A 24,468-nucleotide genomic window follows, 5' to 3' on the forward strand; every position below is an offset into this window, starting at 1 on the left:
AGAGAAATGTGTTTTAACTCCACGTCAAGCACACGGAGAGTCCAAACTAATGGCAAAATGCAGCAGTGAGCCGTGACACCGGAGGTACCTCAGCCTTCCCGCAACAAGCCTGGCAAACACCCGCGGCTGTGCAGGGAACGGAGGAGGACAGGAAGGTGTTTTGGCAACTCTTTTACTCCTTCATGGGCAAAAGTTTATTTATAGCACGGCGTTGCTGTTTCGTTTTTCATTTGCCTTTCCCTCGTGCATCCGTTTCCTCTCACTTTAAACCGTCCAGTCCACGGCCGCCATCGCTGTAGGTTAACGTCTATCTTTAGCGATTTATTTTGGTATAGACAGTCGGGTTTCGCGTTCTCTCAGGTCCGGCTGTCCTCACGACCGGGAAGCAGGTCCGCGGGTCTTGAAATGCCGTACTCTTCGCCGCAAGTGGCCTCGAATCGAACGGCCCCGCTTGATTGAGGGAAGCGTGACATTAATTTCCCAGGGATGAATAAAACGGAGCTGACGAAGGGAAAAACGATTTACTTCTGTCTCTAAGATCTGACCAGGATGAACAGCAGCTTTACTAACTTGCTCCCGCAGGCATGAAGAGAAAGGTGAAGGCGGCGAAATGATCCTCCAACACATGTCAGAGACATCCATATGTTGAAATCATCACCGTCCTCGAATAACTTGTCGAAACAGGTCGGGCCGTCTTTGTTATGGCGAAGGCCGCGTCGGTATCAGTTCCTGTTCTCAGAGTTCTGCATCATGCGGTATCTGGTCTCGGCCACTTCCTCTTTTTCTTTCACTTTCCTCTCTTATAAGAGGCGACGGCGGCGCTCGCCCTGCGCCGCACAAGCGCAACGGTGGCTTTGCGAGGACGTCTTTGTGGAAAACGTGAGATCGTCAGTCATGGAGGGAGACTTGTTGCGCTTCTCACCTTCTTCGTCCCTGTCGTCGGAATCGGCGGCGGCCCGAGACGCCCCGAAACGGACGGAATCGTCGGCGGGAGCCGATGACGACGGCGGCGGCCTCCCGCGAGACCGCCGGCACCTCACGCCAAATGAAGAACTCTGGTACGTCGACTTTCTAGATCCATGAGTTCACCGGCGGGTCGGTGTTGGCGAGGGAAACGCAGCCGTCTTTAAAACGCTGCTTCGAGAAATAGAAAATGTTTGGCGTCGGCGTCATTATTTACCCCGATGTTGGCGGTGTGAACAAACGGGAGCCCTGGGATTCCACTGGAATTTGTATCATTGGTATAGAAAGCGTTCTACAAGCTGCGTTTTGGGGTTTTCTGTTTCAACCCTCCTCCTGTGTTAGTTTTCTGGTAGCATCCCCGGCGTTAACGGGTCGGTTTCGACCCGTGTCTTAAATCAGCCTCAAAATACACTAAAAATAAAAACTTAAATTCCGATTCTTTTTCTCATCTCTTGGTTACCTTGTTAGGCTTCCTTATCCATGAAAATACTGGATTTAAATTTTTTTGTTGTTGTTTTGTTATTAGTATACTTCTCGATTTCAATAAAAAACAGAAAAATTAACCTCAAGAGAATAATATAAATAAATTAAAGGATGTTGTGTTACCGGAATATTGGTAAGGGGTATAGAACACATCTCTGAAATGAATTTGTTGATTTATTTTTTTCATTTTAAAATTTTTAACTATAGTAACATCCGTGGTGTTATGGGTCATTTTCGACCCATATATATTTTCTTCGAGAAAATGCAAAGAAACAAAAAAATGTCAGCGATAGGACTTTAAAATGAACACGCTGAAACACAGGACAGGTCATAACACAAAATATCATCGGCCATCTTCTGGTCATTCGCTGGCAAGTGAAGGTGCTGTCAGCTTGTCCAGGTTGTCCGCTCCTCCTTTGTTTTTATTATAGTCAAGGATAATTGTGGGCTTTTTGTCACTTCCTGATGACACAACTGCAGCTTTGTGAGGAGTAGACAGAAGTATCACATTCTGTCTTCTTTCTGGACAATATGAGACAACAGTGGTGGTGTCTGTAAAAGCAAACTTGGAGGAAAGCGGAACCCAGTCTTTCACCTGCACGATTTCAGCAGGCGACTCAGGTTTATTTTTCCTCACTGTGCCCACCATGGTAAGTTCTCTCTTGAGGAGTTCTTGTCCAAAGTCATCGGTGGTAAAAAAAATGTCACAAGTGATATTGTGACCCTGCAGTCCAGTGGTCATGTCGAGGACGTGACTGGACATGCTCATCTTTGTTTGTTTTGTTTTTTGGAGCGATCCTGGACAAATGAGCATCCCCAGAAGCTCTCATGAGTGGGGGAGGAGGTGGCTGTCATCGTGTTGGCTGACAATGTATTTATGATTTAAAGTTTGGCTATAATTATCGATTTGTAATCTTATTTTTATACCCGGGTCGAAACCGACCCTAACACTACAAAGGACATCATTTTAACCGGAGCATTTTATAATGCAGTGAAAAAAAATTTTTTTGTTGAATTTTGTTGAAATCAAGGTTCCTGACAAAGTCAAGAAGCCTCGATGCAATAAAAAAACGGGTCGCTGGCGACCCTAACACAAGAGGAGGGATAAAGATGCTGAGACAAAGGTTTTTTTTTAAATCACGAGGGGGAAGAGTTACGCGTACTTTCAACACGTGACTTACAAAAAAGAAGTCAGTTCACATCATGGAAATCCGGCCGAGCCGTCAACGACGCCTCGCGACGGAGTGACGGCCCTCTTTCAGATTCGGATGACTAATAGCTGTAGTTTTCACTGTGGGCACATTTCAGTAATCTCACATCCTCCAAAAACTTCAGAGGAAATAACCGTGCTCGGCGAGTGGAAGTCCTTTCGCCTCCGTCTGACTGTTTATTGCTGAAATTGAAATTCGCTTTTCTCCTCGCGCTCGCGTCTGGACGGAGGATCTCCGTGAGATCCGTGAACTCCGGGCGACCTCTCCGGGAGGAATTACGGCCGAGACTGGCTTCGGCTCAGGGAGCGCCATAAATGGGGCGTTTCCTCGCTCTTCCTATGGGTGCGCTGTGGGCAGCAAAGTAGGAATTTCAGGTTCCTGCGCCGTCCGTGTGACAGTCTACGCTTTGAATGCTGAATCAGTAACGTAGGCATTTTAAGCACTTCATCTTCTTCCGTCCCGCACTTCCCAGGGGAGGCGTTGCGTAATTAACTCTTTCCTATCTCTAAACAGCCCGGGTTCCTCTGGAGTAAAGTGCTGTATTTCCTTTTGACTCGCTCGACTTTGTGAAACGGTGATTTTTGATTGCTCCCCGCTACACCAGGAGCGGCGGGATCGATAACACCCGCATTCTGATGTGACGCTCCGTCTGAATGCGACACAATCTGGCGCCAGCTTTTTCCCCGTTGTTTACAGTTTTTACGCTCAAGTAAACCTCCCTTTTCTGCCGCCGTATATTCGGTTCGCCGATATTTCTTCATATTCCAGTCCAACCCTCTGCCACTGAGCAAATACATATATTTACCCGGGAAAATTATTTATCCTTAAATAGGCCGCAAATTTACAAACGACACCGGGGAGACAGTTTTGCTACGGTCCGATGTGCAAAGTTTGCGCCGAACAACGGCGCCTCGCATAGAAATGGCTTTACGAAGAAAAGAAAAGTTCTCCACCATCACGGAATGTTTGTTCTGTCTTACCGAAATCAATTTCGCGCCCCGAAAGACGCCGGACTCGTCGTGGCCTCGACGAGTGAAAAGGCGATCGTCGCATCATCTGCGTACAGGACAACCTCGCGTGTCCGTCAAGGTTCGGCCGAGTGTGTGAGGGTTTGTCGTGAAACAAAGGACGAGCGAAGGCCCCGCCTCGTGGCTCCACCAATCCGGAAAGATCGTAATTACTACAAGAGAGAAAGGGTTGTCGTAGAGAAGCGTAATCCATCAAATAAACCGTTCGCCTAAACCAAACTTGTGTAAAGCGCCGAGCAAACAAGGGCGTTGAACGCGGTCCAATGCCCTCCGGGCGAAGCATCGGACCACCTGCCGACCGCTGCTGCTGCTGCTGCTGCTGCTGCAACTCCACCGTGTTCATTAACCTGTGCATATTATTGCACTCATTCTGACCTCAAATGAAGCCAGCGTGGTCTTCTTTAATCAGCCAGAGCTGAAAGTCCTCTGACGAGGATGTCGACGAGGAGTTGCGTTTAAAGCCCATTCAAGGCATTCAGTGCATCAACCCCAAGTTTAAACGCTCTGAGTAGTTCCTCTTCATTGTGGTTTTTTTTTTTTGTAAAACCAGGGTAATCGAAGGAATAACCTGTAAAATGCTCTGTTTTCTCAAACTACCAACATCTGTCGCCCAAATGAAAGACCTATTTCACCGACGGTGAAAGAGTTCGGGCGCAATCGAGGTCAGACGGAAAGTATCAAAACACATGTGAAACGTCCTGAAAAGCGTCGTCACGACCGCAGACCGGGCGGTTACTCACCCGCTGCCGGAGCGACGCCTTCGTTTAGTCGGACTCGTTAGCAGAATAAACGCGACGGGTTTTCGGTCGGCAAGGTGCGCTTGAGTAGAAAAATGCAAAATGAATAAAATAGAATACGTCTCTGACGACAGGCGTCGCTGAGCTCGGCGAGGAGACGTGATGTTTGAGCGAAGAACATGCAGATCTGCGTGTTCCTCCGGCTTTGGCTCTACGCACATCACCGGTAAAACACTTCTTCGGACCACACGACGCGCACGCACAACATGGAAGCCGAGTCTGAACGATGAATCCGTCCGAGTCCTTTCCTTTTCGTCAGCGTCCAAACGGCCGGATAGAAATCGACATTTTTGCGGCGCTCGTCACTCCGTCGTCTGCAAAGGCGATCCAATAACACAAAAGCATCGGATGGTGGGAGATTTCGCTTGCCCTGGGGGGTGATCATTGTGTGTGTGTGTGTGCACGCGTCTGGTATATGTGTGTGTCTTGAGTGCATATTGTGTGTGTGTGGGTAGGTGGGTGGGGGTCGTACATAATGGCTCAGATGTTTCTCTCTGTGAGAGCACTGGATGTGAGTGGGTTTCCGAATCCCCCCGAGGTGCTTCACGTGTCGCTTCATCAATGGAGGTTTTCCACGAATGTTCTTTGTCTCGGCGCTATTTATGCTATTTACAATTAGCGTGTGTGTGTGTGTGTGTGTGCAGGACGGACGACCCGAGCCCCGAGGGTAACGGCCCGGAGTTCGGGGAGGAACAGATCGGCGACAGTATGACGGTCACCTCCTCCGACCGGGAGAAGCTCCGACTGCTGAACAGCAACACTGAGCTCCGCAGGGTCAACAAAGAGGTGAGGCCGCGTCTTAAACCCGTCCGCTCAGGTTCCGTCCGGCGGAAACAGAAAAAGGAGAAGGACGGCCGCCGGTGACAGAAAAGTAACGGTTGTACGAAGGCCCCGACAGCGAGGAGGACGCGGCGAACGAGAAGAAGGTTTACCGCTATTCATTTCTGCAGCTGCGCTCGCGTGCCGTAATGGAGAAAATGTGTTTCAGCTGATGAAACTGAGCGAGGAGTGGGACCAGGTGTTCCACACCATGACGTTGGGCCTGCAACACAAATTGGACGGTTTGGAGCTGGAAAACGCCGCCCTGAAGCAGATGAACAGCAGCTTGCTGCTCAAATTAGAGCACCAACAGGTAACGGCCGGCAAACGCTCCTCGCCGGCGAGGAAAGAAAAAGACGAACGGAAACGATGACGCGAGGCTCGGCCGTCGAGCGTCGTCGCTTCGCGGGCGTGTTTCGACGCGTGCACGAGTGACGACTTACGCACTTTACCGAAGGGGTCGCGGCAAAAGGAAAAGAAGGTCGCCGTCGTCTGAGATGACGGTGTTGTCTTCGCGTCGGTATTTGCAGGATAGAAAGGAGTTCTACAAGCGTCTGCTGGTGCAGGAGAGGAAGAAGAGCCAAGAGTTGCTGGATCACGTTGGACTGCCGGAGTGCGGAGCGAAAGCCCCCGAGTGCACGCCTGCCAAACAGGTGCTCCAACTCGCAAAGGATTCCAAACGGTCACTCTTTTCGTTCCCGTGACAAGTGACGTCGTTTGATTTCTTTACAGAAGGGTGTCACGAGCACGGCCGCGCACGGTCACATGTTGCAGGGCGGCGGCGGCGGCGGCTCGGGATGCGGCCCCTCCTTCCTCCCGGCTCCGAAAGTGCACCCGCGAGGCAAGAAGAAGCCGGAAGACGCGAGGACTCCGAAAGCGCAGCTGGAGGCCCTGAGGTTCCGGGTGGGTCGTACCTTTTCAAACCGAATGACCAAACCCGTCCGTTTCTTCCCGCGGCGGTTTCATCCCGCTGTTGCCGGGGAAGGATTCGCTCTGACAGAGGCTGGCATGCGACGGTGAACCACACCACCAAGTGGTCACTGCTCTGACAGAGGACTCGTGGGGAGCGCGGCAGAAACGCCTTTTTCTCTTCCGCCTCACCGCCGCGTCCTGTCCGCAGACGGAGATTTACGAAGCCGAGTACCAGAGGGAGCGCAGTGACCACAAACACACACGGCAGGAAAACCGACGGCTGAGGAGGAAGAAGGAGGAAATGTGCCAGCAGGTGGCACTGCTGCAGGAGCAGGTAGTGACGTCTCCTCACACACACACACACACACACACACACACACACTCCGTCCGCCTGGATGTCTCCTCTCATTTCACATCAAAAGCTGCGGGGTCTCTTATCAACGCTCTTATCTGATTTTTCCAAGCTGAAGATTTACGAGGACGACTTCAGGCGAGAGCGGTCCGACAAGCAGCTGCTGCAGAGGCTGCTGCAGAAGAAAACGCCTCCCTGCAAGGATCCCGTGCTCGTCCACCGCTGCAATACTGAGCGGCAGCCGCCGGGGGGAGACAAGAGGTCGCGGAGCGTGGGGAGGGACGGCCCGCGGAGGAAACACCACGAGCCGCTCGGCCAGCAGAACTCAAACCAGGGGAAAGAGTCGGCCTGAGCTCGGAGGAGGGGGGAGGGGGCGCCACCGGCACGATCACGCACGTGGCGGATAATATTCTCCGCGCTCTGAAATAGGAAATAATTTGTGCAAAAAAAGAGCCGCATAGAGTTGATTTCGCTGAGTCGCTTGGAAAAAGGGCTCAACGCGGCGCAAACACAGAGGTAAATCCAGGGCGCTGACGTTTTCAGGTCCATTTTCTGGGCCCTTTTATTCGGTTGGTATTTTTGCGGCCGTTTTGGAATTGGGTCGCGTTCAGTCGACAAGACATCGCAAAACATCGCTGTTTTGACGAAACCCGTCCTTCAGACGCGTCCCGCTGTATCTGCTCGTCGTATTTGTGTGTTTTGGTTTTTTTTTTGTAACTCCTGAGTTTTGAATTTCATTTTGAACAAAACCGTATTTATGTTATGTATATAATTTACAGGAAAAAAAAACTAGACAAAAGAATAGTTTTCTCTCTAAATATGTTTTTATGTATATAAACATATTTAGAATTTAATTCTTTATTTATTCATTCTTATTTATTTTTTCATCACCGAGGCTGAACCTTTCACAGCTAAACTGCCGACGTACCTAAATAAACATTTAAATGTCACAATTGCGCGTCATTGTCGTGGAACACAAGACTTTGTCTCGGTCCAAACATTTACACGTAACCTTGGGGTTTCTCTCTTCCCGAGAACGCCGGTTTCCAGTCAAACCCGCTAAAAAATAGCCAAGAGCGGCTCATGAGAAAGAAACTTGACATCTTCCTACATGTTTGACTATTAAAATGAACGCCAAGCGTCAACGCTGTCCTGTTTTTCTTTCCCTGTTTTCACATCTAAATATTCCCCGTAAAATATATCTTCCCATATTTTTACGCCCCGAGTACAAATACGTCGCCCTGCGGTTTTTCTTCAGAACGCAGACCCGTGTTTGTTCCTGAAATAGTTTTCCCGCTGGCCCGTGAGTTGACAGTAAGAGGCGGCGTCACTACGGGCGAATGTGAGCCGCCCTGAAATTTCCTGCGTCGTCCTGAAAACGTCGAGGCGTCACAAAGGAAAAGCTATCCGTTCCCGGTCATGTGACAAAAATAAAAACCTGTTTTTTTGTCACTCGGCCGGTAAATCTCACGTCCCCGGGGGTTTCAGACCTTCCGGGTCGCCAAGATCTCACCCTGTCATTAGCATAACAAGCCACCTGGGCTTGGACCGGCCCACGGCCCCGGCAGATATAAACCCACTCCTCCCCACGCTGGAAGCCAGCAAGCCTCTCGGGTGCCGGGAGAAACCTCTGCAACGGGAGAAAGCAAATCCGGTCGCTTGGGTAAGAATTCCACCGGGGTGGTCGGACGGTGTTTTGATCTGTCGACAATGGCCGTCCGGCGCGGAGCGGCGTGTCAGATTTAGTTTCGCGGCCACGGCCGCACGCTTGCGAACACGGAAAGGATGCATTTCCGGTTTCGCCTTCGCTTTTACCGATATCTCGTTCGGCGTTTAGCTCGAGCTGCCCGGGCGGGTTTTTTTTGACGTCTCGGTTCGCGGTGTTTGAAAACTCTCGATGGCACTCGTGTGGTTCTAGAAGGCAGGAAGCCATGGCTGAGCTGGAGAAGGCCTACAGAGAGCGCGGCTACCTCCCGACGCTGCCCGTGTTGAGCGAGGAGGAGCTGGAGGAGGCGAGACGGGGCTTCTCCGACCTGGAGGGGGAATTCGGTAAGACGTGCCGAAAGGCGAGGACGGGCCGAGAAGGGCCGAAAGGGGAAATGGGAACTCTTCTTCCATGTATCTTGGAACATCTTGTCTTGGCTCCCCAGGCGAAGAGTACACCCGGTACAGCCTCCACAACGTCCACGTGACGTATCCCTGGGTGATGGCTTTGGTCAAACACCCGCGGGTGTTGCACGTGGTCAAAGCCGTCCTGGGTCCTGACGTCATCATGCTGGACTCGCGCTTCATCTGCAAGTACCCGACCAAAAAGGAGCAGAGCGGACTTGGAGGGGAAGCCGACGGGCTTCCCTACGTGGCTTGGCATCAGGATATAAGGCGGGTGTTGCGTTAAGCAGAACGTCAGCGGGCGGAAGACGGGGAAGGTCATTTTGTTCTCGGCCGACAGGTACTGGGGCATCGAGAAAGGACACGTCCTCTCCATCTGGATCGCTCTGGACGACTCGGTGAAAGAGAACGGCGCCCTGAAAGTCATCCCAGGTAAACCGGCGCCTTCATCCGACGCGTCGCCGCCGTAACCTCACGCGTCGGTCCGCTCCCGCAGGGAGTCATCGCCGCGGCCTCCTCCTCCACCGCCGATCCACGCGGCCCGGAAATATGCTGTCGGTCAACCAGGAGATTCCCGAGGAGCTGCTCGAGACGGACCGGGCCGTGTGGTGCGAGCTCGCGGCGGGCCAGATGTCTGTGGGTTACACTTTCTCATGAGGTCGTTTTAAAAGGTCAGTATGTGGCGCGGCGTGATCTGACGGTGGACCTTCATCCCGCAGGTCCACGACGGTTTCCTCGTGCACAGCAGCGACACCAACAGATCCCGGCGCAGGCGTTGCGGGCTGGTCGTCCGCTACGTGCCCACCTCCGCGCGCCCCATCGAGGTGAGGCGAGCGGGATGCTAATTCCGAGCGCCGTCTCCGCTCTGCTCATTGATCCGGACTCCTTTTACATCCCTTCAGGATCCGGATCGTCCCAGGAAGTTCCCCGCGACGGTGCTGGTCAGCGGAGAGGACCGCTTCAACCACTTCTCACAACAGTAGAAGATAAATCACAGCCTCTTCTGATGGCTTCTCCTGAAGTCCACACTTTAAAATCAATAAATTGAAAAGACACATTTACATTTGTGCCGTTGTTGAATCGCACCGAACACTGGGTGTGCGTCGTGAAAGCACGGCGTGGCGCGCTGTCACGCTCTGAACTTAAAATATATGGGCCGGTAAAAAGTAGAAATAACAAAAACGGTGAGCTCGGAAAAGGCGGGTGTGGAAATAAACAGACAAAGGACTCCGGTTCGAATCCGACGAGGGGACCAAAAAAAAACGAGGCTTCATCGGAAAAATTGCTGCAAATTGCCCCGAATGAATGAGCGACCGATCGGTTGTCCGTCTATATACAGCGGCGGTGGGCCGTCGGGGCCTGCGAGGCCTTCTCTGCTGGCCTAAAAAAGATCTGAATCACAGATGTTGATCATTTTTTGTCCACGAGTACTTATTAAATCATTCCAAATAGCCTGTTCCCTTCCCTTCATAGCTTTTCCCCTGGCTGCGCCGCTTCCAGACATGTATTTTCATGTTAAAGCATTTAACCAATCACATTTTAGCCATCATCATTAGCCATGATTCGGACCTCCACTGAAGGCCTAGGTGTAAAATGCACGGCCCGCCGCTGATATACGGGTATGCGGCCTCGCGATTGACCGGCGAGCGGTCCAGGGTGAACCAAATGACAGCGGAAATGATCGGCGTTATACGAAAGGGAATACGATAAGATCGGAATAGGGTTGCGAGCCGGCGGAGAGGTCAAAGGTCACCTCCACGTTCATGCCGAAGAATTAATCATGAATTCCAAATCCAAAAGACACTGCCAAGACGGCGAAACCTTAACTTTTCCCATAATGAACGTCTTCACGGATTGATAATGAATCTGAATAAATAGCCATGCCACCAAAAATTGTCGTGTAGCTGTTATGAAATGAAATATTGCACAGTTTTTTTTTTAAGTTAAAGATAGTTTTTTATGGTTGCCGGCGGCCGAATGGAGAGGAATTAAAAGGTCTGATCGCCTCGGGGAGGAAAGACCTCCTGTGGCGTTCAGTGGAGCTCCTCGGTGGTATCGGTACCACCGGGTGAAGTATCCTTGGTCTCACGGTGAATCGGAGAAAAGACGAGGCGGCGAGAACTTTGGTTGTGGATCGGCACGTTTTATTTCAGTTATGGAGTAAAGACGACGCGTGGCGGCGTGAGGACGGGCGTCTCTCAGGCCAGTCGGAGGGTTTCTCTAACCATGACGCCGATGCCGTCGAAGATGCGATGAAGCGGCGCGTCACACATGAAGGCGCAGGTGGTGACCAGCTTGTTGGCGGCGTCGACGTGCGCCTCGTCCACGTCCGTATTCACGTGTTTGCAGCCCATCTCCGCCAGGGTCCGGGCCGTGCCGGCGTACGGCCACCTGAGGAGGACCGGAGAGACAAAATCAGAGCGTCCGTCGAGGCCGGACTCGAAGGGCGCTCGTCCGTCCGGCTCACTTTTCGGACTCCTGGTCCCGTCCCACGGTGATCTCGCAGCCCGGCAGCGCCCCGGCCGCCAGCACGGGGGCGATGCAGCACATGCCCAGCGGCTTCCCGGCTCGGCGGAAAGCCCGGATGAGCTCGGACAGCCGGGGCAGGACGGTGAATTCCTTGCGGCGCGACGCCCAGTCGCTGAGGTTCTTCGCTACGCCGAAACCCCCTGCGCACGCACGGGACATGGAAGATTACTTAGGGATGGACGCGAAAGGCGAAGAATCGAGCCGGGCCTCACCGGGGATGAAGGCGACGTCGAATGCCGAAACGTCCAAGTCGGCCAAATCCGTGACGTCGCCCCTGGCGATGCGCGCGCTCTCCCGCAGAACGTTCCGGGTCTCCTCCGTGGGACTGCCGTCCAGGTGATTCACCACGTGCATCTGAGCCGCATCCGGGGCGAACATCTGCACCTGAGGGGGAAAGACGCGACGTGACGTTTGTCCTGCCGCGCGGCCCCGACCTTCTCGACCTTCTCGACCTTCTTACTTTGACGTGCGCGTAGCTGAGATGGACAAGGAGGGCGCAGGCCTCCTGGATCTCCGTGCCGTCCTGAAATCCGCAGCCTGAGAGAATAACAGCGGCGCGCTTCATCGCCGCTTCCTGACAGACGTCGCGAGAAAACCACACGGGAAAGGAGATGCTCGGGTTCCTTCTCACCGCTGGGGTCACCACTGGGGTCACCGCTGGGGTCGGAACAACCACGTGTTGAACTTCACGACCGCTGAGGAGATTTCCAAAGGCAAGAATCTCTAACGAGCGCCTCGTTCCCTATTAAAGCGGCAGCAGGCACAGTGGCGAGCGGCAGTTCTTCATATCTTTTCAGCACTCCACTCTCACACACACACACACACACACACACTCATACACACAAACAGGGCCTCTTTGCTTTATTTTGATGTATCTCTTTCATTTTATATCGTATTGCTGATGGAAGGACGGCGGCAACAAGCAGCTGTCGGCTCCTGCAGGTGCGGCACGCCACCTGAAGACTTTTCTCGGCACTTTATTGAAACACTCTCCCGTTGCATGCATTACAAAGGTAGAGTAAATATACATAAAAATGGATATTTTACAAACATCATGCAAAAGATGTTAGAAACGATTGGGATCAAACAGAAAATTCATTTACGACACAGATCGGTAGACAAATATTAATCTTCATTTTATGTTATTATCGTTATTATTTTTATCTGTTTTTTTTTTTTTTTTTAATTTCACTATTGATTTATTTTGTAAGAGCTATTTTTTAAGTAAACTAACTAGTCGAAGATTAGATTCTCACCTCCAGCAGGTGTCGGTTGTAAAGCAGGCAAAGGTGCGATGCCGTCCAGGACAGTGAGCGGGCTGGGCTGAACTTTTATAGCTCTACCCACACACACACCCACACACACACACACACACACACACACACACACACACACAAACCCTGGCCCTCCCACTCCACCGCGACCCTATTGGATTTCAAGCTGTTGTTTTCGAATCCAACAGGTTGGTATTTGTTCTCGGAGCAAAACCTCCTCTGTTGAGTATTTAAAAAAGGGAGAGGCTGTAAATAGATGATGTCATTCGGGTTCTTTTTCCTTTTCCTTTTCACGCTTTATTTAAATGTGGTTACACCCTTAACAGGAATATACAAATTGACCAATATTGTGTTTGCCAACAATGGAACTCTAAGTGTTCCTTTTTAATTTGAGAGTAAACTTTCCTGCTCGTGTTTTTCTCCGAGGTGAACGTGATGCTCCGCCTCCATCCTCCGGGTATAAAGAGCGTCTCTTTCCGCGGGCGCGCATGAATCGACGGCGGCGGCGGCGGCGATGGATCCGGTCTCCCGTCCGCTCCACGTCTCCGTGGGAATCCTGGGCATATCCGGCGGTAAGCTTTTACGTACAGGATCGGCGTTCCAAAATGTGAAAATGATGCATTTATAAATTGCTTGTAAAATCATGGATGGAAGGAATATTCACATCCTGAGGTACAAGTACAAATAGCACAACTTGATGGCTTCCTTACTCAGCTTGAAAGACGTCCGTGTCAACGGTTTAACTATTTTATCGAGTCATTTTCAATTCTGATTTCATTTTTAGTACAACTTCCAACATAATCCTACGGTTCTTCTTTTCCACGTCCGTTTGCGGCTTCGTTCGCTCTGCGTCGGCAACAAAACTCTCCGCAAATCCTCTCAATTTACACGGAGATATTTACAAATTTGGCAAACGTCGTTGAATTCCAACGTTCAAAACCTCCGCAAAGTTCAAACACGTCGTCATCGTACTGTAATTTGCCGTAAATTTCTAAATCGAACGTGTCCTCCCGATAAAACTTCTCTCACGACCGACAGACTCGCCGAAATGGAGTTGAACTGAAGTATTTAAGCTGCACAAAATCTAATGTCCGAGCAGCTAAAAGTTGGACGCCGCCGCCGATTTCAAATCGAAAAGCGCGTTCGTCTCCATTTGAAAGCTTAACGTGAAGAACCGATGATGTATCTCGGAACTAGAAAACCACCTGGGTTATTTTCCTCCCGTGAAAGCGAATAAAAAGCGGTTTCTCGGGCCTCTTTGTTCGATTGTTTGGGTAACGCCCGCTCGTACGTCGGGTCTGGCCGCCATCTTCAGGGTCTCTTCTTCTTCTGGTGAACGGCTATCCCAGCTCTCCGGCGAAGGACTTCATCCCCCACACTGCTCTGGGCATCGCGCTCCTCCTCTTCGCTCTTCTTCTGGCTTACGCAGGTCTGTTTGATCATTTTTTCCCTCCGACATGCTATTCCGTCACACGTACTGATGATTTAGTGTCTTGCGTATCTATGCGCGGAGAAGTTTACGCCCATGTTGACGTTTGGTCCCCCAGGCATCTGCTGCAGCCCGAGGAGCGGCCGGCTCCTGCCCGCCCTGTGCCTGACTGTTTCGGGTCTGTGGTGCGGCTCCGGCCTGGTCTACGTGGCGGCAGGGCGGGCGTTGCTGCGGGACGCCGATCTGAAAGGCTCTCTGGTCCCCGGCCTGGTGGCGTTTACGCTCGCCTTGCTGGTCATCGCCGGCGCCGCTCTCATCGTAAACAACGTCATTTTGTGTCTCATAGCCGCCGGCGTCGGCCTGGCCTGCGCCCATCAGATCGCCGCTCTGTCGGCGACGGGTTTCGGCCAATCCGCCGCCGCCGCAAACTACCTCCTGGTCTGCCTGGCGTGCGGCTTCTTCGGTTTCAGACGGCTGCTGTCCAACGTCACCCGCGGCAAAGTCCGATTTCTCGGCTCGAGCCTCAAGAGGCGGCGGGGGCCGCGAGGCGAAGCGCCGCCGGGGAGGGTCGACGCGGCGGCCTCGAGCCTGACGATGAACCTGGTGTCGGCCGCGGTGCTGGCCTGTCCTCTGCTGGGCGTGGCCCCCGGGCCGGCCGTCGGGCACGTCCCCTGGCTGTGGACGGCCAGGGTCTTCCAGGTCGTCACGTGCGTCTTGTTCTACAGGGCCATGGACGCGCACTCCGCCACCTTCTGCGCTTTCACGGCTCTGCTGAAGTTCGCGGAGGGGTACGGCGCTCTGCTGTGCCGCTACGCCATCGTGCCGCGCTTGCCTTTCCCCTTGCCCGTCGCCTTCGCCGTGCTCTTTTTGGTCCTGGCCGTGTTCGGCTGTCGGAAGAGCCTGCTGGAAGGCCTCTACCAGTCCTTATTTGCCGTCTACTGTGTCGTCTTAGCGGCCGGACGCGGAAGCTTCTTCCATAGACCCGCGCAGATCGTCCAGGCCGTCATATTCGTGGCCTCCGGCGCCACGCTGTTCATCGAGGCGTTCAACGCCGTCTCGACCAAGAAGATCCCGACGGGACGGGGCCTCTTTAGAGCGTCGGTTGCCAGAATGAAGTATCTCTCTCTGAGACCCCGTGACAAGGAGCTCCACAGACCGCAGCTCGGCTACTCCAGATACGCGGACGCCGAGGCGCTGGGCTTCGCCTGCAGCGCGGTGGCGGCGTTCGCCATGACGGCCGCGCCGCGGGCCGATCCCCTGCGGGTGCTGGTGCTGCCCTGGGCGGTGGCGGCGGGCGGAGCCCTGCAGACGCTCTGCGGCGCCATCTCTTTCTCCCGGGGCAAAGTCTTCGAGAGCACGGCGTTCACGCTGCACGGGGCCATGTGGACGGTGTGGGGTTTGACGCGCTTCGGAGGTCTGTACGGGGAAACCAGAGGATTCAACCTGGCCGCCGGGATCGTCGGCTTCCTGCTGCTCAACCTGTGGGTCGCGGCGGCGGCGCTGGTGGTGAGCGTCGCCTGGTGCGTCTACGCCGTCGGCTTCCAGCTCGTCCTCGTGAGCTTCCTGCTGGATGCGGTCGGCGCGCTTCCCGGAGGTTACGACGAAGCCGTCGCCGCCATCTTCGGCCTCGTCGGCTTTTACTGCTTTCTGGCCCGCTTGTTCAACGGCACCTTCCGGTCCCCTCAGATCCCACTGGGGAGGCCTTTCATAAGGCTGAACGGAGTCGGCGGCGGGGCGGACGCCTGTCCGCACCTGCCGGCCCACAAGGCCTCGTCCGTCCATCGGATTGCAGGTAAAAGAAAAAAAAACGGCGCGGCTTTTAAAGCGTGGCGCCGTCGATACGAGACGTAATGTCGTTTCGTTGCAGGAATCATGAAGAACGGGGGGATATGCGGCGTTCCCAGTGACACGGTGTACGTGCTGGTGGCGGCGTGTCACAGGCCTGACGCCGTCACCAGAGCATACCGGTGAGTCCATACCAACTCACTTCTCGTGACGGGAGACGCAGCAGATGCTTATCGGTACCGTCGGGAAAACAAATCAATGGCATTTTACCTACGTCAGAAATCCCGGTCCGATTGACGTCCACGTGTCACGTGACATGCGTGTGAGGCTTCGGTGTTTCCGTAAAGGGCGCGATGGCGACACCTCAAAATCGCTATCGTCCGTCGCGACGTTTCCTCACGTACCGACCGAACGACAGAATATCAGCCTCGTACGAGCGTATTCGATCCCGCGCGTCGACAAACCGCTAGCGCCTTTTCGTCGGCCAACGCCGACCTCTGACAAACCGATGCGAGGGGATCGTGTCGGCGGGCCTTTCCGGCGTCTCCGACGGAGGCTTTCCCACCGACCACGATGTTTAATGACAGGGTGAAGAAGCAGGCGCGGGACCGGCCCATGTCCATGTGGCTCGCCTCCACCAAGCAGCTGGAACCAGTGCGACACCTGCTGAGCCCGTTGCTCCTGGACTTCATGGAGGCCGCCTGGCCCTCCTCAATCAGCATGGTCATCCCCAGAGGTAATGTCCGCGCGGTCGCGCGTTCGGCGGCGCACGGGCCGCCTCCGGGAACGCCACGTACGTGTTTGTCGTCTCACGCAGGCCCGTGGATGGACGCCTTCGGCCTGGGAGACGCCGCAAAGCACATCGGGACGCCGCAAAGCATCGCCATCAGGAATCCGGACTGTTCGGTGACCACGTACCTGGCCGACTTGGTGAGGAAAGTGGCCGATCGGGTGAAACCGTGCGTCCGAATCCGTATCAGGACCGAGTCAATAGGTTTATGTTCAAGGTGGGACCCATCGCCGTGACCTCCGCCAACCCGACCGGAGAGGCGGACACAACTCATCACAACCAGGTTTACGCAAAACTGGGCAAGAAGGTGAAGACAGTCGCTTGTCAGTAAATCCGAGAAACGCCGCCGCTCCTGCTTTGAGAGTGAATTATATGTTCCTTTGTGAGGTGGACGGCGTTTTATGCGACGGACCCTCCCCGGAGAACATCGCATCCACCGTAGTGGACTGCACGCAAATCGAAACGGGACACATCGGTTTCTTCCGAGTGGGCGTCATTCCGAAATCCAAGGTAAGACATGGCCGGGTCTTCTCGCCGTCGCTGACGCCGTCGCTGACGCCGTCGCTGACGCCTCCTTTCTTTTGACCGCGTCGTAGGTTCTTGGCATTTTCGAGGACGTTTGGAGGCGGCACAGACAGGAGTTTGTAAACCCCGCTTTCACCGACGATACGGGGCGGCCATCTTCGGCAGAGGGTGACGGCGGAGCGTGAAAAAGAAAACCGGCGCCGCTTCCCGCGAAAGTGCTTTGTCGTTATTTTCCTTACCCGTCTTTGTCGAGCGCACTCGTCGCGTCAGGATCTGCGACAGGAGCGCCGTCTGTAGCGCGTTTTGCCGATGGTAACTCACCACATGAATCCTTGAAGCCATGAAACCTCAGAGAAAGAGAGGAATGTGTTTTTTTCAATGTCATTTATTTTTGGTTTTTCTATCATCAAAAAGGTGTGTTGGAGAACGGCGATACAACTGTCTTTTGAGATCAAATAAAATACCTGTGAGTTTCAGACGTACAATTAAAGGAGTATTCTATTCTGTTCTATTCTATACGTTGGATTTTTTCAGCGTATGAGTGATTCATTTGACCGGAAGGATCGGACGAGAGGGAAATGGCTGAGTTTTGTCTGGAGGATTTAAATATTTTCATGTGTATATATTTCTGAGCGACTTCAGCGGGGACAAGACGGAAGAGGATTCGCTTTAATAAGTTTAGCGCGACGGTTTTCCGACGCGGCGGCAGAGCCCGTTCGCCTTCCGCGACGGTTCGTTTCTACTGTCGATGTAATGAATTGTAATGACGCCAATTAACGTGAGTTCATGTGCTAAACTCTGCTCATCGCGTTCCACGGAAAGCTTAATTATCACTCGCTACCTTAAAGAATAGCTCCTCCGGTTGGAAGGCCGAACCCCCGGCGCCGCCGCCTCTTTCTTCCCGTTCCTTGTGAGGACATTTAGACGTGTTTGCAAATCATTAAAATGCAATGACAACAATGACAATTCCTCTGCGTTTGAGAGGAGGGTGCAGATGTCTCGCGGTTCGAGTTCAGTTCTACGGAACATAGAATAATCCCGTAAATGTTTTTCCAGAACCGCCGCGTCGGTCGTCGCTCAATTCTAAACAAAGGGAGTAGATTCAGAGAAATGATTTAATACGGTTTATATTTAATGACATGGTGAAACATATTACATCCCATCTCGAGGAAAACACAGATCAGTCGGTTTCTCTGGTGGTGAATCCTTTTCCGATGAACACGTTTATCGTGATAAAGCGCGAGCGGTTTCTCTCTCATAAATGCTGTAAAAATGAATGCAGCATCTCCCGGAACATCGATTCAAAGTCGATCTTCTCGCATAAGAAAGAATGACATGCAATGAGATGCGACGAGAAAACAACGAGAGGTCGGGATTCGCGAGTGTCCGGCCGCTCGCCTACTCCGCCCTCATTCAAATGAAAGAAATGACAGGAAGCGGGTCGAGACTCTTTCTGGGAGTAAGGAGTTCGGGAAGGACGGGGAAGGAGTTGGTCGGACTCTCGGAGCGTTAGCCGTTTTTGGTGATAAAGCCGGTTTGGACACGTATCCGGAAGGCGACGGTGAGGTTGGAAGTGCCGGGCGGGAGGTCCGGAGGAAGATCCAAGAGGAGATTAAGGCATGGGGTAAAAGAGGACGTGAAGGAGGGTGCCGAGGAGAGCGTCGCACGGAGGAAGATTACTGGCGGACAGAAAAGTTGGGGAAACCGTCCGCGTTGTTCAGCCTTCGGTTTAAACTCCGGGTGCACTTTGGTCCCGGCTTCCAGTTTCCTTTCGATCTAGAAGAACACGTCTCGCGTTTGGCTTCCGTTTTCCACCACTTCATACAATAAAAGGGTTCGGCATCTCGCTCGAGTACTCTTCGGCACTTTCTCAGCTGGAGCCGGGGATAAAACTCTCGCCTTCCAATTAAGATAAGGCCACTCTACCAACTGAGTCACGACACCCCTGAGCCTATAGCGGCTTTATAGCTTAGCAACCGAAGCACTTCACAGTGTTACTTCAATGAATGACACACTGACATATTCATCTGGTTTGTACTTTATGATCGATCATAGTTGATATTAATTAGTATAGTTCACAGCACCGATCTTGTCGCAGTGACTTTTATTCCCCTAAATAACATTCCCCTAACCGTTTGAAACGGTCATCGGATAAACACAATTGAAAAACACAACCGGGGTCGTTCTCGACCTGTAAACGATACCGGCAACACTGCTACGAACAAGAACATCAGAAATAATCGTCCGGCGCGTTTCAGAGGAGAATGAGTCGGAGTAGGACGAGACGCGATGAAACAACGATTCATTTATGGCCTATCCGGCCAAAGATACCATCACGGACACGGCGGGTTTCGAAATCTGCGGCGAAGCGACTGCGTGTGTTTGGACTTTGGAAGGAAATGGCAGAACCTGTGAGGGGGTTCGGGGAGAACATGTCTTGTCGAATGTTGGCTAAGATTTCCTTGTGGGAAAAAAAAAAAAAAAAGAAAAATCTCAGCGGCCTTCAGCTTTGCCGGGATTTTGTTCCCGCCCATAAAGCGCCATCGGCGAAGCTGAGAACCTTCACACCGTCGTGCTTCGAACTCGGTCAAAAATCTGTGTGATTTTTGCAGACGGGACACAGCCTTCCCTGATGATGGTGATGACTCCTGTTGACAGAAGAAGACCGGTCACGTACGTACAAGTTTACGGATAACCGAAGAGAATGAGTCTACGGACCCTGGTCGATTCTCAGGCAGCTGACGACCGTGGAACCGACGGATTCGCCCGAATCCCCGTCGCACAGAACTCCTCGGAGCTTGTGTCCCAGACGACTGGAGAAGAGCGGGAGGTGAGGTTATGGTATCGTACTTCTGACACCCGCGCCTTTTATAGACTCATTTTAGCCGGCCGACGCTTACTCGATGACCATGCTGTGGTGCGTGCTGTCCGACTCTCCGCTGGGATTGGCCGAGGTAATGGCCAGGGGCCCGGTGATGTCGCAGAGGTGGCCGGTCACGGTGTGATCAGGAACGCGTATCATGATGGTGTCGCCGGTCCCGACGTAGTCGTAGGCCGGGCCGACCCCTGCGCGAGGACACCGAAACACGCTCGCTCCGTAAAAAGCCCGGCCGGAGACCGAAAGGGGTTCGGACGGTTCGTACCCAGTCGGAAGAGCCAGTCTCCTTTGCTGACGATGCAGCTGATGCCGCCCGGGTACACGTTTCTCATGAACTCCCAGAGCAGAGGACTGAAGGGAGGCTCGGCCGCCGCCAGCTGATCCAAACCGGAGATGCAGATGCAGATGGGCTTCTCTGCGGGTCTCTCCTAACGTGTCGGGGGCCAAAGGTTAACAAAAGGACTCGGCGACTTTCCGTGAAATCGTACGGCCGTCGGACGCTCGACATCGACGCGATTCACGAACGCGCGCCGCGAGCGTCGTTCTTACTTTGATATCGTAAATGCTTTTTATAGCTTGTGGATTTTTGCAGGACGCCGCCAGAGCGTACACGGTGTCGGTGGGGATACCGCACACGCCCCCGTCCTCCAGAAGCTTGCCGATCTCTCGAAGGCCGCTGGTGAGCGACGAGTCGGCCGCCAGACAGTTTGTCTCGGAGACCGTCTCCTTCCTCACCGCCTCCTATGAGACGATGATGACGATCGGATGAAAAGATGATCCAAGCGAGCGCAAATGGAGCCGGAAAGGAGCGGTTACCTTGAGCAAGGCGGGGCCCGTAGGGAGCAGATGTTGGGAGAAGATGCGGTTCATCGATGACGCCAGCGCCCCGTATATACAAATGATGGAGCAGATAGCAAGCGTGGACACTGCAAGACACGGTTCGTACATTTTTACGGATCCGTCCCGTGAACACTTTGCTCAAGCCCCTGTCTGAACTCACTTTCAAGCCGGTACGGCAGACGCTGCAGAGTGGATAGCAGGAAACACACCAGGACCACCTCCATGATCGTTGTCAGGGAAAGCAAAAGCAGGTTCCTGTAGGAAGCTTAGAAAAAAAAGCAAAGAGACTCCGGCGGATCAAAAAAGGAATGTAATGAGTGTTTTCCAAATAGCAAGCGCTCATTCTCACCAGCTAGCATCAGGAAGCCGTTGATAATCAGCAAAGCAATGGCGCCGACGGTAAAAGCGTAGGCGTCGTCCGGTGAAAGCTGAAGAAGGTTGCCTGGGAAGGGGAAAACGTCGAATCGGCGCTTGCGGGCTCAATCGGAACCAAAGTGCCTCGCCGGCGATGGCATACCTGCCAGTCGGAACCAGGTCCAGCAGGCCCAAAATACCACGTAGACCGACGAGACGACCGATCCAAACCGGTCCGCGCTTCCCACTTCCAGCCGACTGACGTAGGACTGGACGATGACGCCGGGTATGAGGACCCAGGGGACGGTCAGGTGGAGGAAGGCGAGGTTTGCGCTGGATCCGCGGCCATGGAGAGCCGAGAGGCACGCGATACCGTTCGAAAGGTAAAACAAGGTGTCGGAGCATCTGTGGAGAGGCTTCTCTGGATCCCCCTCGTTAGATCGGGTTAGGCCGGCGAACGTCCGCTTCAGCTTGTCGGCGGAGACGGGCTTCGGTCCTACGGGGATCAGAAGCTTCTCGGCGATGGTGTTGATGAGACGGGCGAAAGTGGCGTACAAGGAAAGCCCGGAGAAGAGGAGCGAAGCGACCCCGAAAAAAATGCGGTATTGCCGGAGCGGGAGCTGCTGGATCGTGGAAACGGTGAGGAAGACAAAACCCGCGTTGTGGATCAGCTCCAGCGCATCCATGTTCAGGCTTCCGCAACAAAGCACCAACGCCGCCGCCAGAAAGAACCAGCTTCCCGCCATCGTCGTCCTCCCCGAGATCACCTCGTTCTCCTCTACAACCAGCACGGACGCTACGAACTCGTCCCACGCTTTGACCAGCCAAAAGGCGGCGTGGAGACCAAACTTTGTGGTGTGGTAGCAATCGTGCCGTAGATGGGAGTAGTAGCTGCTGAGCAGCTGGGCGACCGAGCCGATGGACACCCAGGCGGCCCCGAGCCCGAAGGCCCGCATGTACCCGAAGCCGTAGAAGGCGAAGACAAAGGGGCAAATAGTGTCACAGAAGAACCCCAAGGCCATCGGTTCTGCGTATTTAGTGTTCTTTTTCTTCTCGGCGCCGGAGCTCTTGGCCGTCCCCGAGCTGGCGGTTCCCAGCAGGAGAACGTTAAACAAAGGAGTTCCAAAGCCTTTGAGCGGCAGGCGGTGCGTCAGACCTTTGGCAAGCAGCGCAGCTGAGCCGTACAATGTGATGACGAGGATGAGCGACTCAAAAATCCCAGATAGGACAAGAGCCCATCTCGCCATCAGACCCACCGCTTCGAAGATCATCGTGGCCGTGATGACCCCGAAAACAATGGGCATGATGTAGTTGACCGTGGCTGAGCAGAAGGCGAGGAGAAACGACATGAAGATGTAAGGGACGAGGCCGGCGACGGCTGACTCTTTGAGGGAAAGGCATAAAGGGCGATCGCAGGCCTCTGCGGTTCCATTCGCCGGCGCGCTGCTCATCACCTCGGCGGACAGCGACGTGTTGCCGATGGTGGGCGGAGCTTCAGCGAGGGCGCCAAAGTAGATCTGAGTCGCACCGTAGCTGCCCCAAAGAGCGGCGTAGCCCACGAAGGCGGTGGCGCTCAGGTGATCGTACTTGCGAAAAGAGAGCATCCCTGCGAATAGCTGGCAGATCCCACCGATCAGGATGAGATGGACACCTTGAAAACAAGCATCGAACCCATTTAAAAAAATATTTGGAGAGTCGAAGATATTATCTCTAATTGACAGAGTTAGGTGCTTTTCTTTGTGTTTTTTTTTTTTTTTTTTTTCTGTTTTTTTAGTTTTATTTCATCTTTCACTTGCTATTGAGGAAATAAGTGACCTATAAAGATTATTGTATAATGTATATCTTGTTATGAGGTTTTGTAAGAATGTGTATGACTCTGCTAAGGAACCTGTTCTAATAAATGTTCAAAAAAAAAAGAAAAGAAAACAAGCCTCAACATGACGTAAAAAACACACCTTTATATTTCCACTGTGTTAAATGTAACATAAGAATAGCAAACTATGTTCAGCTTTTACCTGCGAGTATGTTCTCCACGCCATGTGGCGGTACGCCTGTGTGCACCGTGTTAAAGTTCTGCAGGAGCACAATAAAAGCGCTGATCCCATTCGATAACATCCCTAAAACTCCCGGCTCGCCGTAGAAACTGGCCGGAAAACCGTCGGGCGTGGACATGACGCTTTCACGCAACGCTTCGCTGAAAACAATAATCACAGCGGCAGATTGAAATAAAAGAATGGCAGGAGATAAACAGTATAATGTGACAAATTCATATTTCACAGCAAGCTATTCATGCCTTAAACTTAATTTGTGTAAAAGTATAAATATATATATATATATATATATATATATATATACGTGTGTGTGTATACAATATACATATTATCATCACACACAACTGTAAATACAGTATATGTATATATATCATCATTTTCCAAGCATTTGTCCGAACGTCTGCATATATCTATGTATATACACACACACACACACACACACACACACACACACACACACACACACACACAAATATAAAGTATATAGAAATAAACAAGAGATGAAAATAATGAATAAATTAAAATGTATGTATAAATAAGACTGGCAAACTGGCAAAAGAGACAAACTTGCCCTGCAGTCACTGTAAAGATGGGAGATTACTTTTACTATTGTTTACTATTTAACTTTTATCTGTATGTAAGATCTTTCTATTTTGGTATTTAGGGATCATTTTAGGTGAGTTGAAAACATTTAATGCTCTCATTACCGCATCTAAATGATTCGTAAAAAAGCAGTTTTGAATTAAACAGTAGAATTTCCTGTCGCCGCCGCAGCAAATGCACATGATGAATTTTACTTTTTTGGTTGCATTTTGACAAATGAGAAGGAATGCAGGCTCCTTATACATGAATACATAGGATATATTTTGTTTGTCTTTCATTGTTTATAGACCAAGCATTTTTTGTTTACTCTTTCACATTGAAGTGTTGCCTAATAAAGTAACAGTTCTCTACAGCTATTTCCTCCAAAGGGATTTAACCCTCATATCATGTTAAGGGTCAATTTCACCCATTGAGTCAATGGGTGAGATGGGTCAAATTGACCTTTAACATAATACGAGGGTTAAAAATGATATGTTAACACAATAAGCAAGAGTCTTTTGCTCAAAGGTGTAAATAAAAGCAAACAGGAGCCAAGTCTTACCTGGTAAGTTGATTCTGAACGGCAGATTTGCAAGTGCTCCGAATCCGGCGTGAGCGCGTGTTATTAATGCGTCCTGGAGGAGGAGTCGCTGGGAATTTCTGCAACCCGAGAGCCGGCCTCGAACAGAATTATAAGGAAAAAAGGCTCAGCTCTCTATTTACCCCTTCGTGATGTCAGTTATGACGATGATGACCA

At 52.2% G+C, this 24,468-nt stretch overlaps 5 protein-coding genes across 7 annotated transcripts; 3 read left to right on the forward strand and 2 right to left on the reverse strand.

Moving 5' to 3' along the window:
- The first annotated feature begins 814 nt into the window (after window positions 1-814).
- On the forward strand, window positions 815-7,719 carry LOC147228000 (uncharacterized). The gene is made up of 7 exons (XM_086158353.1): window positions 815-1,058; window positions 5,127-5,268; window positions 5,471-5,614; window positions 5,832-5,954; window positions 6,034-6,204; window positions 6,422-6,547; window positions 6,678-7,719. Exons 1-7 carry the CDS (start codon window positions 895-897, stop codon window positions 6,915-6,917), a joined length of 1,110 nt encoding a protein of 369 aa, XP_086014479.1. The 5' UTR covers window positions 815-894; the 3' UTR covers window positions 6,918-7,719.
- Window positions 7,720-8,155: 436 nt separating this feature from the next.
- On the forward strand, window positions 8,156-9,735 carry LOC147228001 (uncharacterized). Of its 2 annotated transcripts, none has more exons than XM_086158354.1 (7): window positions 8,156-8,228; window positions 8,487-8,614; window positions 8,716-8,944; window positions 9,015-9,106; window positions 9,171-9,310; window positions 9,394-9,498; window positions 9,577-9,735. In XM_086158354.1, the coding sequence occupies exons 2-7, from the start codon at window positions 8,497-8,499 to the stop codon at window positions 9,655-9,657; spliced, it is 765 nt and encodes a 254-aa protein (XP_086014480.1). In that variant the 5' UTR covers window positions 8,156-8,228; window positions 8,487-8,496; the 3' UTR covers window positions 9,658-9,735. The 2 variants fall into 2 exon arrangements, with proteins under 2 accessions (XP_086014480.1, XP_086014481.1); XM_086158355.1 differs by having other exon boundaries at window positions 8,190-8,228; window positions 8,484-8,614.
- Window positions 9,736-10,796: 1,061 nt separating this feature from the next.
- Window positions 10,797-12,512, reverse strand: LOC147228002 (glutamine amidotransferase-like class 1 domain-containing protein 3, mitochondrial). The gene is made up of 5 exons (XM_086158228.1): window positions 12,460-12,512; window positions 11,664-11,898; window positions 11,416-11,587; window positions 11,142-11,343; window positions 10,797-11,065 (listed from the first exon to the last, which is right to left on the reverse strand). The coding sequence occupies exons 2-5, from the start codon at window positions 11,766-11,768 to the stop codon at window positions 10,873-10,875; spliced, it is 672 nt and encodes a 223-aa protein (XP_086014354.1). The 5' UTR covers window positions 11,769-11,898; window positions 12,460-12,512; the 3' UTR covers window positions 10,797-10,872.
- A 473-nt stretch (window positions 12,513-12,985) lies between these two features.
- On the forward strand, window positions 12,986-17,478 carry LOC147228003 (uncharacterized). The gene is made up of 9 exons (XM_086158433.1): window positions 12,986-13,049; window positions 13,793-13,906; window positions 14,025-15,698; window positions 15,774-15,873; window positions 16,279-16,427; window positions 16,509-16,621; window positions 16,699-16,788; window positions 16,869-16,991; window positions 17,078-17,478. Exons 1-9 carry the CDS (start codon window positions 12,992-12,994, stop codon window positions 17,189-17,191), a joined length of 2,535 nt encoding a protein of 844 aa, XP_086014559.1. The 5' UTR covers window positions 12,986-12,991; the 3' UTR covers window positions 17,192-17,478.
- A 678-nt stretch (window positions 17,479-18,156) lies between these two features.
- Window positions 18,157-24,367, reverse strand: LOC147228004 (uncharacterized). Of its 2 annotated transcripts, XM_086158474.1 has the most exons (11): window positions 24,274-24,367; window positions 23,094-23,272; window positions 21,242-22,729; window positions 21,074-21,166; window positions 20,885-20,989; window positions 20,701-20,810; window positions 20,434-20,625; window positions 20,150-20,312; window positions 19,907-20,072; window positions 19,725-19,819; window positions 18,157-19,654 (listed from the first exon to the last, which is right to left on the reverse strand). In XM_086158474.1, the coding sequence occupies exons 2-11, from the start codon at window positions 23,248-23,250 to the stop codon at window positions 19,569-19,571; spliced, it is 2,655 nt and encodes an 884-aa protein (XP_086014600.1). In that variant the 5' UTR covers window positions 23,251-23,272; window positions 24,274-24,367; the 3' UTR covers window positions 18,157-19,568. The 2 variants fall into 2 exon arrangements, with proteins under 2 accessions (XP_086014600.1, XP_086014601.1); XM_086158475.1 differs by lacking the exon at window positions 20,885-20,989.
- Window positions 24,368-24,468: the final 101 nt, after the last annotated feature.

The sequence above is a fragment of the Fistularia commersonii genome, chromosome 13, assembly GCF_037954325.1.
Source record: "Fistularia commersonii isolate RoL2024-O1a breed Wild chromosome 13, RoL_Fcom_v1.0, whole genome shotgun sequence".
Lineage (NCBI taxonomy): Eukaryota > Metazoa > Chordata > Actinopteri > Syngnathiformes > Fistulariidae > Fistularia > Fistularia commersonii.

What these genes read in the sequence shown, in the direction of transcription:
- LOC147228002 (XM_086158228.1), bottom strand. Translation starts at nt 11,768, where the DNA reads ATGAAGCGCGCCGCTGTTATTCTCTCAGGCTGCGGATTTCAGGACGGC. An exon ending in TCAGCTACGCGCACGTCAAA is followed by an intron (nt 11,588 to 11,663) that starts GTAAGAAGGTCG and finishes TTTCCCCCTCAG; the next exon opens with GTGCAGATGTTCGCCCCGGA. An exon ending in CGGGACCAGGAGTCCGAAAA is followed by an intron (nt 11,066 to 11,141) that starts GTGAGCCGGACG and finishes GGTCCTCCTCAG; the next exon opens with GTGGCCGTACGCCGGCACGG.
- LOC147228001 (XM_086158354.1), top strand. Translation starts at nt 8,497, where the DNA reads ATGGCTGAGCTGGAGAAGGCCTACAGAGAGCGCGGCTACCTCCCGACG. An exon ending in CGCCCTGAAAGTCATCCCAG is followed by an intron (nt 9,107 to 9,170) that starts GTAAACCGGCGC and finishes CCGCTCCCGCAG; the next exon opens with GGAGTCATCGCCGCGGCCTC. An exon ending in CCTCCGCGCGCCCCATCGAG is followed by an intron (nt 9,499 to 9,576) that starts GTGAGGCGAGCG and finishes ACATCCCTTCAG; the next exon opens with GATCCGGATCGTCCCAGGAA.
- LOC147228004 (XM_086158474.1), bottom strand. Translation starts at nt 23,250, where the DNA reads ATGTCCACGCCCGACGGTTTTCCGGCCAGTTTCTACGGCGAGCCGGGA. An exon ending in CGGCTTCCTGATGCTAGCTG is followed by an intron (nt 20,990 to 21,073) that starts GTGAGAATGAGC and finishes TTTTTTTCTAAG; the next exon opens with CTTCCTACAGGAACCTGCTT. An exon ending in CTGCCTGAGAATCGACCAGG is followed by an intron (nt 19,655 to 19,724) that starts GTCCGTAGACTC and finishes TTCTGTCAACAG; the next exon opens with GAGTCATCACCATCATCAGG.
- LOC147228000 (XM_086158353.1), top strand. Translation starts at nt 895, where the DNA reads ATGGAGGGAGACTTGTTGCGCTTCTCACCTTCTTCGTCCCTGTCGTCG. An exon ending in TCCGCAGGGTCAACAAAGAG is followed by an intron (nt 5,269 to 5,470) that starts GTGAGGCCGCGT and finishes AATGTGTTTCAG; the next exon opens with CTGATGAAACTGAGCGAGGA. An exon ending in AGTGCACGCCTGCCAAACAG is followed by an intron (nt 5,955 to 6,033) that starts GTGCTCCAACTC and finishes ATTTCTTTACAG; the next exon opens with AAGGGTGTCACGAGCACGGC.
- LOC147228003 (XM_086158433.1), top strand. Translation starts at nt 12,992, where the DNA reads ATGGATCCGGTCTCCCGTCCGCTCCACGTCTCCGTGGGAATCCTGGGC. An exon ending in AATCCTGGGCATATCCGGCG is followed by an intron (nt 13,050 to 13,792) that starts GTAAGCTTTTAC and finishes CGCCATCTTCAG; the next exon opens with GGTCTCTTCTTCTTCTGGTG. An exon ending in GCCGTCACCAGAGCATACCG is followed by an intron (nt 15,874 to 16,278) that starts GTGAGTCCATAC and finishes GTTTAATGACAG; the next exon opens with GGTGAAGAAGCAGGCGCGGG.